The sequence below is a fragment of the Glycine max genome, chromosome 11 (assembly GCF_000004515.6).
Source record: "Glycine max cultivar Williams 82 chromosome 11, Glycine_max_v4.0, whole genome shotgun sequence".
Lineage (NCBI taxonomy): Eukaryota > Viridiplantae > Streptophyta > Magnoliopsida > Fabales > Fabaceae > Glycine > Glycine max.
In genome coordinates this window covers 38749823-38762358 of record NC_038247.2, presented here as the reverse complement: position 1 = coordinate 38762358, position 12536 = coordinate 38749823, and the positions used below count along the sequence as shown (strand labels likewise).

Here is a 12536-nt window from a genome sequence, read left to right as displayed (position 1 = left end):
AGATCTTCCTCCTTGTTTATCGCGTTCTTAAGTGAATGTTTGGTTCCATATCTTGATCGTAATTTTTTTCATCTTGGCTGTGATTTTGAAAAGTTACGTATAGCTTTCGATGACTTTAAACGTGATTCTTTTATTATCAATGAATTTTCAAACAAGCTATACATTGCCTTTGGGTGAAGTCATAGATTTTAACAAAGTAACGGCCAAATGCCAATGTATCATTTGCATCACCATGCAGTGCTAGCAGCAAGAAGTCTTTTTTTTACACGCTAGTAAAGCATAGCAGTTGGCAATTGGCATACATGTGCGCGCACTTCAGCATTAAAATCTTCTTGGTCGATGAGGATGAGCCGCAAAATGTGTTTCGTACTAATAGTGTAGTCTATAAGCATGTACAACATTCTGAAGGATAAACTAGAAGATGGTGTAAATAAGTACGTTCAAGAAGGAGATTCGGTGTAATGCATAAATAGTTTATGGGTAATCCAAAGGATTAGTATAATGGTGTAAGGTCTTACGTTCACCTATGTGGAAACAATTTATTTAGTGAGAGAATAATATTCGATTCTCATGTGTAAAATTTTTTTAAACCAGTAGTCACACACTATAAGTAAAACTAATCTCTAATTAAGTAGATTGAAGGAGACTCTTATGGGTAAATGAAAAAGTCCTAAGTCCCAAGTCTCAACTACGAATCTATGACGGAATGCGGAAGAGGAGACAGATTTGAGACTGATCGAGCATGCCTAGCACGTCATAATTATAATGAGTAATGTTTTTTTACCTACGAGGCTACATTTTATTTGGTTCCGAGGATTTTTCCGTACTTTTTAAGTTGATGGAATGGAGCATTTTGTTCATTAGAAAAACACAGTTTGCTTTACTAACCTCCTTAACTCATGAGTAGAATGTAAGTTGTTTTATGAACTGAAGTGATATATAAAGTTTGATTTTGATTAATGTATGATTGATAGAGTTTCTTTGTTGGTGACAAGTGACAATACACTGAACAGAGATGGTCCACGATTGTAGGACAGGGCCGGACAAGCATTCTTCAACCCTAAGTGTAACAAATATTTGATGCTTCACCCTTTCTTCTTCTTCAACAGCTGGCACACATGCTAGTTATTACAACTTGAGAATCAATGTTCATGTTCCATTTTTATTACCTTTTTTTACACGACCCGAGTAAAAAGTATTTTTATCTCTTTCTTCTGTCAACATTTTCGTTTTCCTGAAAATGCCTTTTGTATTTTTTCATGTCTTATTTCACCAGAAATAGAGAGAGAGAGGGGAATAGATTAAATTACACTGCAATAGTGTTATATCTTATTTTTAGAAGTTACTTCAATTCACTTTGAGATGATGCATTATTAAAAGTGATGTATACTACTAATTTATATGTTTCTATTTAATCAACTACTTTACAAACTTTTATGTTTTTCAAGTCTAATTTATATGTTTTCAATTACCTTATGAGTAGTACACACCTTATAGTCAAATAAACTTTTGAAACTAAAAAAAAAAACACTATAAACTATCTTAAAATATTTCTCAAAGATACTCAAAATCAAAATGCATTTGACAAAAAATCCAAATTTAAATGACAAAATTGTAAGCAAAATAATTTTACTCATTCAATTGGGTCGTTAAATACCTTAATACCTTAAAAAGCTGGGTTTTTTTTTCTTCCTCAGTTTTGCCAATCATATGATTTTGTGATTATTGTATTTAACGCCATTGAATCTGAGATATTCAAAGGTGATAGAAAGGTCAACTTTGACCACACCTCAACTGACTTATCTTTTTCACAAATTAAAGCACCGAAATATGAATGGTGAAGATGCTAAAGCGTGCATTTAATTAAAGATGTGGGAGAACAAGATTCGCAAAAGCAAGTAACTGGCGGAAATCATATCTAAGCCTTTTTATTTCCCTTTAAAAAAGCGTAAATTAAATTACAGTTCTCAATCTTCACCGTGGCCAAAAAGCAGTGTTTTTTAATTAGTTTTTTTGCAGCTGAACACTTAATTAACTGATTTATGTGTTTGTGGCTAGTACTATTCTACCACATTTCTCTGTTACTTTGCTCTGGCCAGTTTTCAGAAACCATAATATTTATTATTTAAATTAATAAAAAAATAGGTTATGCGTGTAAAATAATTATATATTATCATTCAATTATATTTTATTATATATTACCAATTTATTGATTTTTATAAAAATTATTTTAAAATTATACTACCAGTGATTTATATTTGAGTGATCGTCTAAATTTTTTTACTGCATAATCATTAAATTTTTGAATTAATCATGATTCATGACAACTGACAACACCTAAGAGACATGCTGTCATTATTGAGCAACTTAACCATGCGTGCATGTTTATTTTCTACCTAGCTAGGTCCTTTGGACGTGAATGAAAGTGCCAGCAGAAGGAAAATTACAGGAACATTTAGTACTGATAGTGCGTGTGTTTACATATATGTAAGATTTCTTTGTCACGCTTTGGCCAGCAAATTACACCACACCATGAGGCATGCATGAGGTAAAAGCTGTAGATGATTTTCTTAGTCCTGAAGTGACCCGCTACATGCTATAATTTCAACACGTGGGTCTTTTGTCCATGATAAATTACCCTTCTTTTTTCCAACATTGAGGGGCAAAACAATTTCTTTTGTTTAAGAAATAAAGAACAGCAGGAAAATGGAACTTTCGTTCATGCACTACTCTTGGGATTTGAGAAAATTATGTGTTCCTTGTGGCTTCAAGAATAACCGGGAGGGGAAATATACGTATACACATTAATTGCAAAAATGAAAGGTTGGAAGGAACGGTGCAAATTTAATTATGTCAATGATAGTCCAAGATTGTTTATCGTTTTGGTGTAAACCGTACATGAGTAAAATTACAGTAGTCTCTGTTAATTTTACTTCTCCCACCCCATGTCAAACCAAATATATCAATGTCACTGTGTCTCACTGTCTCATGATCTCATCCATTCAGTTTTTGTCAGATACACATATAAAAGGCGATTAGCATGTTTGTGCATATTAACAGTTACCAATTTAAAAAAAGCTTAGGTGCTGTATTATTTGATTTCATACCGGTGCATTAAGGAGGGAGATACAAAGGATTCAATTTCATCTGTTAACCAAATTATGCATTTAAAAAAAAGTTACAAAGGGATCAGTATTTGATGCAAATAAGTCGCCCTGAAATAGAATTCTGAAATGGCTCTAGTCACGCTAGTGACCCATATCAATTTTTAAGAAACACCATGAATATGATGCCTAAGACTATTTTCTGACTTTCCATCTCTCTGGAGTCAACAAAATTGAATCTATCCACCTTGTCCAATCTTTAATTTACTTAAATGGACAAGTAAAACTGTTTTGTTTTCTGTGTTTTTGCTAGAGTAACGATTGGAATCGGACTTTTAGGTCTATCACAGTTATTTACAAAATAAGTATTTAGAATAAGCTGTTTGATTAGAGTCTATCACAGCATAGGTATTCTGAATGTGTTGTTTGATTGAATGACAATATTAGATGACATTAATTTCTAGCAAAAAAAATAAATGATTGATGATTTATAATGCCAGATATGTCATTTTTAAAATTTTGAGAATATGTTAAAACATATATTTCGAGAATCAATTTTATCTTTATTATTAAAATTTCAGATTGATAATTTATAATTTTCTATTTTTCTATTTTATTAATTTCAAAAACCAATTTAATTGATTATTACAATTTTAAGACTCAATTAATGATTCACTCATATTTTATATTATATTCTATCAGTTTTAATTAAACACAAAATATAATGATATATATTATTTAACAATTTTTCTTCTATACATCAAAGATCAAATATTATACATTATAGGGGTTTATAATATACTTTTATTTTATCTTATTCTTATTTAACTAGTATATCATTTAGTATTTATGTATAAAAAATACTATTTTCTATCTTATAAAAAATATCTATATTTAGTATACACATTTTTTGGACTATTTATTTTTAAACTGATTTTGAAAATTATCTCTCGATCATACAAATAACTCCTCAGTCATCACAGTTATTTATATTTCTCAACTAAAAAAAATTAAAATGTAGATAGTTTATAATGAAAAATATGGGTTCGGGTTTTGTTTTGTCTGGGAGCAGAATGGGCGACGTGAGCATGGGTAACAAGCCTCTGGACAACGGAGGGGGAAACGACAACCGTCCTATGAAGATCTCATTCCGAGACAAGGTTATGGACAATATTGAGAAGCCTCCTGTGAAGGAAAATTTGGCTAAGATCGTATATGAGGATGACAATCCAATGAAGCCTATGGTCATTATTGAAGATTCAGTCTTTGAAGGACTTTGCGCACCGTGGAAGGATGCCCTAATGGTGAAGCATATCTCACGATGAAAGACAGACTCTCCATGCAGGCTCTGTGGAAAGTTGAAAGCAGGTTTTGACATAAATTTAATGAGGTGGGGTAAGGAAATTTTAATGACAACAACGATCCTACACACGGTGAATGGATGATAGTCAAGAGGAAGAATAATAAAAAAAGCCAATCTAGCACAGAAACAAAAAGTGAAGGATTCATCAGGGAATAAAGGAATGGAGGAAAAAATATTGGAGATAATATTACCAATCACGTGCAGTCTAAAGTGGCCCCCCATATACTAATGCTAATGGTGCTTCTTCCTCCAAATATGTGACAAAAAACAAAAGGGCCCGCAATGGAACATCAAAAAAGCAATCCTCAAAAGGAAAGAAATCAACCAAATCAAATACAAATCCAAAGGTTTCGCAGTCTAATGAAGACTCCGCCAAAGATCAAGGGGTCAATATTATGACTACAAACCATGCTGGGGTAGAGATATATGAGTCCAGCATGCCCTTCGAAGAAATTTCGAATGGACACATACAAGATTCTTTCATGCTCAGACCGTGCTAAGAAGAAGAAGAAACAAGATCACGAGTCTCATGATTAAATATACCTAGTGTGGTAAAAGATAAACAAGGGCAGGTAAAAGATACCTCTCATGCTTTGGTATGATAGATGGAGTATCAAGGGCATTATTGGTAAACAGCTTGGTGGTGTTAAGATTCAGTTGCAAGATGTTGGTATCACTTTAAAGGACTTGTGGAATGGTGGTAATTGGAATTGGGACAGGGTATCTACAACCATTCCTGATTGGTTGAAGGGAGAAGTCCATAGCCTTTCAGATGAGATCACATGGGACATTCCTCTGATGTTGCTTACACTACCTCTTCTGCATTCCATTGGCTAACCCAACCTCACCAATCCACTGCTAGCTCCACAAGAAGGAGTTTTTGGGTGTGAGCTCTTAGGCTCCCAGAAAATATTAAACACTTTCTTTGGTTGACTAATCATTAAAGTCTCCCAACTAATCTTTTCCGCACTAACAAGCATATTGTCAATGAATGCTCTTATTGCATGTGTGGTTATTTGCATTAGTTTATCCTACATCTTCTTCTTCATTGCCCAAAGGCTGCTATGATTTGGAATCTTCTTCAGCTGGATGTTCAAGTTCATGCTTTAGATGATAATAGCTCGACTTGGCTTCAAAGGATCTGCTTGGCAGACCATGGAGTTCGATCTTTTTGTTATTTCTTGTTGGCACATTTGGAAGGCAAGGAACAAGGAAGTCTTTTCGGATCTTGTCATTCGTGTCGTATTAGTGATGAACCAGATCCTTAGTTTACTCGAAATAGTTACCAAGACCTGCAACAACAACAAAGGCTCATCCAGTGGCAACCACCTTAACCTAGAGAGCACAAACTCAACGTTCCATGGCAGCTCTTTTGGTAACCCGGGCAAGGCGGGGTTTGGCAGTCTTATTCAGGACAATCATGGTCATTGGATCATGTGGAATTTCATCCAACACAAATGCAAAACATCAAGTTATATACCATGGCATTGGTGTGGCTTGGCTCGAAGGATCTCACCATCTAACTTGTGAATCAAATTCAAAAGTGGCTCTTTAACTCATCACAGATGGAGTAATTTCATTTCATATCTTCTATCCTCTTATTCAAAAGATTAGAAGCTTCCTCCACCTTCATTGGAAGTTCACGTTCAGGCACTCCCTTCATGAAAGGAACGCTTGTGTTGATTGGCTCGCAAAAAAGGAAATTGTAGAAAACGATCATCTTCTTATTTTGAATACTTGTCGTCCTAAACTAAACATATATTAATGATTGATGTCCTAGGAAATTTGTTTATTAGACATGTCTATAGTCTTTTATTTGTTCCTTCTTTTAATTTTCTTTTTTTTACTTTCGCATCATAAAAAAAGTGTCAAAATGATAAAAATAAAAAATCAATAAAATTGAATGAGTTTATTCTCTAAACTGACTTGATTTAACAGGCAAACACTCTAAATAATCTTAACCGCTTATTATACTGAAAATAGTTAATTCCTACAATCAATGATTTAACATTTGAATTGAATAATATGCTTCATTCGACAACCATTCAACTCCTTAAACTCTATGCGGTGTCCTTTTTCAACGTGTGCAGTGATTTTTTTATCTATTTATTTATATTTTTTGGAAAATTTTATCTATTTATTCAGCACAAACGACAAAGCAAATAAATAACATGAATTTTGCTATATTATCTCAAATTATTGACAAATAAAATGAGAAGTAAATTTTTTGTGCTTGTTGTTAAATGCATTTATTTTAAAATTATTGACAAATGACTACACTCTTCCGTCATATATTGTTATTATTAATTCTTGATTTTTTTAAAACATTCAAATTAAAATTAGAACTATTTAAAAAAAATAATAGATCGAAAGAGATAAAAAAAAATAAGTTAAACTCTTCAATTAATATAAATATAAATATCATGGAATCATATCTCTAGGAGCGTAATTGAATTGCAAAATATTTGAAATTGATTTTTAATATTCGGTTATCACTTACTAAACAATTCAGTTGATATTAAAAACATAATATGAGACTCATTTAAGGAAAGTGAAGTTCACCACATTGATAGGAGGAATATTCAAATAAGAATCGTTTTGAAGGAGAGTGGTGTAATGAGAGAGTATAGATAAAATTAGTGATGTTTGATTTAGTGTTGTAGAATTTGATTTTGGATTTCTAATTGATTTTAGATATATTTTTATATGTTTGATTTTATGTTAAAAAAATTATAATTGATTTTAAGTTGAAATAACTTTGAATAACTTATGTGTTATATCTAAATTTTTTATTAACTTTTATTCCTAACTTAATTTTATAATAAATAAATCACATTAGTTCAATATCAATATTTTTAACTAAAATCAATTTTATTAACTTTTATCCAAACATATGCTTATACATTTACCTATATAAGGAGACATATTTATATATTCAAGTGTATTTATTTATTATAAACTTTATTTATATAAGATAATATTTATTTATGAATCGTATACATTAAATTTTTTTAATTAATTTATAATTTATAATATAGAAACAAGTAGAATTGAGAGATGTTACATGCACAAGGTGATTATTTATTTATTAGAAAAATGCCAAAATTATATTTGGAGTTTACCAAACCTGGCTTGAAGTTAGGTTGAACCAGGGGTATGGCATAGGAAAACTAAAAGAGTTAGCTTTGGTGTAAGATGCCCACACTAATATAAATATAAGAAATATTAATTAGTATTTTTAGGATATTAATTAAAAAATTTAAAATAAAAATATTTTTATTGAAAATAAAAAATTAAATTTTTTTATAATATTTTTATTCTTTCTTATAATTTTTATATTAAATATTTTTCTTTTTAATCAACATCCCCCTATGAATATTAGGAGGCATAGCATTTCCTGCTTCATTGTCAAAGCGACACATCACCACCACTTCATCATATATAAATATAAACAAAAATAAATAAAAGAGGAAGAAATCAGATATAATAAAGAAGAGAAGAAGATAAAAGCTAAAAAATCATTCATTCCGTTTCATTCATTCACTCTCTCAACAAAACTCTCTCTCTCAATCTCCTTACCTTGCAAGCACCCCACCCACACACTGTCCAACGTTAACCGATCAAAAACCCATCTCTGTCTACCTTTGTTTGATCTCAAAGTTGGCTCTCACAAAAACGTGAAAAAATTTCATTCCCGTGAGATTCTCCTCCACCGATGCAGATTGAATTTCAGGAATCCTGGGTGTCTACGATACGTAATCACCCTTTTCCATGTTTTTATTCATTCGATCTGTGATGATCATAATGTCACTCATCGGAAACTTGTTGATCATATGATTTTGTTCTTCCTTCCCCTGAATCCCCTGTTTTTTCTTTTACCTTTTTTTTTTCTGGTTGCGTATTCAGCAAGTGTACTTGATGAATTGGATTAAACTGATAATTCTACGATCTGGGAAAGTCATACCCAAAATACAAAAATCAAAATATATTATAAAAAAATGTTTTTTTTTCACCTATCCTTGAATAATTGGTTGCAAAAGCGGTTCCATTTACAAGCCCCTGTTTCTGGGTGTTTGGCCATGGAAGATGATTTTGCTGGGTCGATTATTCCTTTTCATTGGGGTGATCTCACTTTGATGAATTACGATGACTTCACGTGAATAGAGATTTTTAACTTGGATTAAAAAATTGGCAAAATTCCTTTCTTTTTTGTTTTGGAATATCCCACCGTTTGGGGGAATGAATACCATACTTCCCCTCAAAGTTTTTATCTTTGGATTCACCTTCAAATATTCTGTTTGTTTTCTCTTTTTGCATGTTTTTTTCTTCATCTGGGTCATCTAACATCTAAATCAAGCGTTTTATACAACGATCGGTGTGGATTTCCTTCTCTGATTCTGATTTTTTTTTCTATCTCGTATTTGTTATTTTATTTTTATTTTTTTGGTCTTGTTGTTCCTCCTCTTTCATAGGAGATTCATGATTTTGTGGGTCTAAAATCTAAATGCGTGCCTTGTGATGATTGTAGCTCGTAAATCATAATTGATAATGCCACAATAAATGGAGACAGTTGGTCATATAATTCAGTTTTTTCCCTTTTTTGTGTGTGTCACATAATGGGTTTATGTAAGTATGTTTTTGTTTGTAGGTTTGAGACCTGAGATTTGCTAGTCAGTTATATTTTTGAGGTACACACTTTTTTGCAAGAGTTGCTACTATAAATTTAGAGAAACAGAGAAATTAATGAATGTAAAGTAGTAATAAATTTGCACATATTTTCCATAATTCCCAGAACAGTTTAGATCTTTTCTTCTGCAAAGTTTGGGCACTGCATAAGGTTTGGCAGTGCCCATGATGGATGCCACAACCAGCGGAACCCCAACTATCCAATACCATAACATCCCTGACCAGCCAATTACTGCCATTATTGCCACTCCACTTCCAACATTTCAAAGGCAGCAACGCCATTGCTTTGGGGACTCCACTCCTGGAGAGTTTCCCTTGTCTGCTAATCCCTCCATTGTCCTTCATGTTCTCACTGCATGCAATTTGGACCCTCAAGACCTTGCTAAACTAGAGGCAAGTGTTATCATGCTTTGCTTATGTGAACTTGTGATTGTGAATAGTACCAAACAAAAACAATCAATGTGGCAATAATGTTGTATGCTGGCTTTTCTTTTTGTTTTTTTATGTGCCTGTTGCAGGCAACATGCTCCTTCTTCAGGCAGCCGGCAAACTTTGCTCCGGATTCGGACTTGTCCTTATCTGAGCTCGCCGCACTGGACATGTGCCAGAAGAGAGCCATATTCAAGCCAATGACAACTGAACAACGCCAGGATTTGAAGCTAAGGTGTGGAGGTTCATGGAAACTGGTGCTGAGGTATTTGATGGCTGGAGAGGCATGTTGCAGGAGGGAGAAATCTCAGGCTATAGCAGGTCCTGGTCACAGCATTGCTGTGACATCAAAAGGGATTGTTTATTCATTTGGTTCCAACAGTTCTGGACAACTTGGACATGGCACCACTGAGGAGGAATGGCGACCTCGACCGATAAGGTTGGAACATGTGGATTATATGGCAACTTAAGGCTAGCTAACTGCCAAGTGAACTAGTTGATTTTAAACAATTAATTAATGGAACTGCATTGTGTTTCAGAACTTTGCAAGGCATTCGAATTATACAAGCTGCCGCTGGGGCTGGGAGGACAATGTTGGTAAGTGATTCTGGTCAGGTTTATGCATTTGGGGAAGCTGAGTATGGAGTTCAAGGTTCTAAAACTGTTGCAGCTCCACAGATAGTGGAGTCTTTGAAAAACATATTTGTTGTCCAAGCTGCAATTGGTAACTTTTTCACAGCTGTGTTATCAAGAGAAGGCAGGGTTTATACATTTTCTTGGGGCAGTGATGAAAAACTTGGTCATCACACTGATCAAAGTGATGTGGAACCTCATCCCTTGTTAGGTGCTCTTGAAAACATACCAGTGGTGCAAATTGCTGCTGGATATTGCTATCTGCTTTGTCTGGCTTGTCAACCCAGTGGAATGTGAGCTCCAGCTATATTCTCCTTTTCTTCCTATTGCTATTTTTTTTTATAAAGAGCAACTCTAATTGGTAGTTATATTATACAAATTAGGGAAGTTTTGCATGCTCATTTTTAAGCATACTAAGGTGCTGGAGGGAAAAGACAATTTCTTTTCATTATGATGTATTCTTTAACTGACAAACATATCTTCCCTCTTTTTTAATTTTCATTTGTTACATGTATGTGCACGAGAAGTCTGGATCCTCAACCTCAAGATTCATGACAGTGGTCAAACATTATTGATTCTTATATCTAGCTTCATTCTTACTGTGATAATATTTGAATGTTCATTATGTTGTCCTTCCTTGAAAATTTACAGGTCAGTGTATTCTGTTGGGTGTGGCTTGGGGGGCAAGCTTGGACATGGCTCAAGAACTGATGAAGAGTACCCTCGTTTGATCGAACAGTTCGGACTGCTGAACCTCCAACCCATGGTCGTTGCAGCTGGTGCTTGGCATGCTGCTGTGGTGGGACGGGATGGCCGTGTTTGCACGTGGGGATGGGGGCGATATGGTTGCTTGGGGCATGGGAATGAAGAATGTGAATCAGTACCTAAGGTGGTGGAAGCATTGAGCAATGTCAAAGCTGTTCATGTTGCAACAGGAGATTACACGACCTTTGTAGTGTCTGATGATGGTGATGTGTATTCATTTGGCTGTGGACAATCTGCTAGTCTTGGGCATAATGCTGCTGGAAATGATGAGCAGGTCTGTTTTGCTTCCTGCCTTTTTCCATGTTTTGATTTGAGTTTGTTATTTAACTTGGTTCAAGTGATGTGTTTCACATATTTTCTTCCCCTCTTTCGTTTTCCACAATCATGACACCATGAACTCTAGTCAATTTGGTATTGCAATAAGAGGAATGCTAGCAAGTAGCAACACAGTCTCTAACACACTCTTTCAGCCAGTAGTACAGATTGTGTTCAAAAGTATGCGTCAGAGAGTGTTGTCAGCATTTCTCTTATAATAAATTGAAACTTGTAGAAGTTCCACTTGTACATATTATGTGGTAATGATCGTTTCATATTCAAATCTAAATGATGGACGTAAGCATTAGCCAGCCCTTAGAAGCCAGAGGACAAATACCACAAAACCTATATGAGATGTTGATATTAGTGACTTTATCATACTCAATTATAAATTAGTTGATATTAGTGACTTTATCATACTCAATTATAAATTAATCTCTATACAACAAGTATTAACTATGTTGTGATTGTACATATACAGGGCAACAGGCATGCAAAAGTGTTAGATCCAGAGCTTGTCACTTCACTGAAACAGATCAATGAAAGGGTGGTACAGATTAGTCTGACCAATTGCAATTACTGGAATGCTCATACCTTTGCCCTCACTGAATCAGGGAAGCTGTATGCATTTGGTGCTGGAGACAAAGGACAGCTAGGAATTGAACTTGTTGCTAACCAGACTGAAAGGGGAAATCCAGAAAGGGTTGAAATTGATCTTGGTTAATTGTTTGTGCCTTTACACAACCCCCCCCACCCCAGTCCTCCACAATTCTTTACACCATGCTGTCCTCTAATTTATGGTCATCATGCATAGCATTTTAGTATTTAAATTCCTTGTCTATTTTGTAAATATAATCAAAAGAATGCATCTTGAAGGTCCAAGGTAGGTAAACAGCTAACAAGGGCCTTAGTAGCTTCTGTCTTATGGTTGTTGATATCTCATCATCACTCTTAGGCTTTCATCTGGTTGTTGATAGTTGATACATTGGTGAAGGTTCATTTATAGCCTAGTTGTCTTGAATTGTTTTCATAGATCATTTGCTTAGATACAGATTGTTAAATTTGGCATTCATTCATCATCCTAAGTCAAAACCCTCATGGTTTGGATCATTTACTCCGTGTGTCCCAGTGATCAAGAACCGGTAGCAATTATTAACAAGACAAAAATTAAGATCGATTTTTTTTATGTCAGTATTAAGTTCTCAAATCAAATGATGATATGTAGATTGGTTTAGAAATAA

The 12536-nt window shown here is 34.0% G+C and overlaps 1 protein-coding gene across 1 annotated transcript; it reads left to right on the top strand.

Annotated features, from left to right (window-relative positions):
- Positions 1-7969: 7969 nt before the first annotated feature.
- On the top strand, positions 7970-12316 carry LOC100815718 (ultraviolet-B receptor UVR8). Its single transcript, XM_006591415.3, has 7 exons — positions 7970-8222; positions 9116-9155; positions 9260-9546; positions 9672-10021; positions 10122-10508; positions 10867-11254; positions 11777-12316. Exons 3-7 carry the CDS (start codon positions 9319-9321, stop codon positions 12017-12019), a joined length of 1596 nt encoding a protein of 531 aa, XP_006591478.1. The 5' UTR covers positions 7970-8222; positions 9116-9155; positions 9260-9318; the 3' UTR covers positions 12020-12316.
- Positions 12317-12536: the final 220 nt, after the last annotated feature.

Excerpts from the sequence above, each read along its gene's own strand:
- LOC100815718 (XM_006591415.3), top strand. The coding sequence starts at position 9,319 with ATGATGGATGCCACAACCAGCGGAACCCCAACTATCCAATACCATAAC. Across the intron at positions 10,509-10,866 it reads GCTTGTCAACCCAGTGGAAT|GTCAGTGTATTCTGTTGGGT; the intron begins GTGAGCTCCAGC and ends GAAAATTTACAG. Across the intron at positions 11,255-11,776 it reads CTGCTGGAAATGATGAGCAG|GGCAACAGGCATGCAAAAGT; the intron begins GTCTGTTTTGCT and ends GTACATATACAG.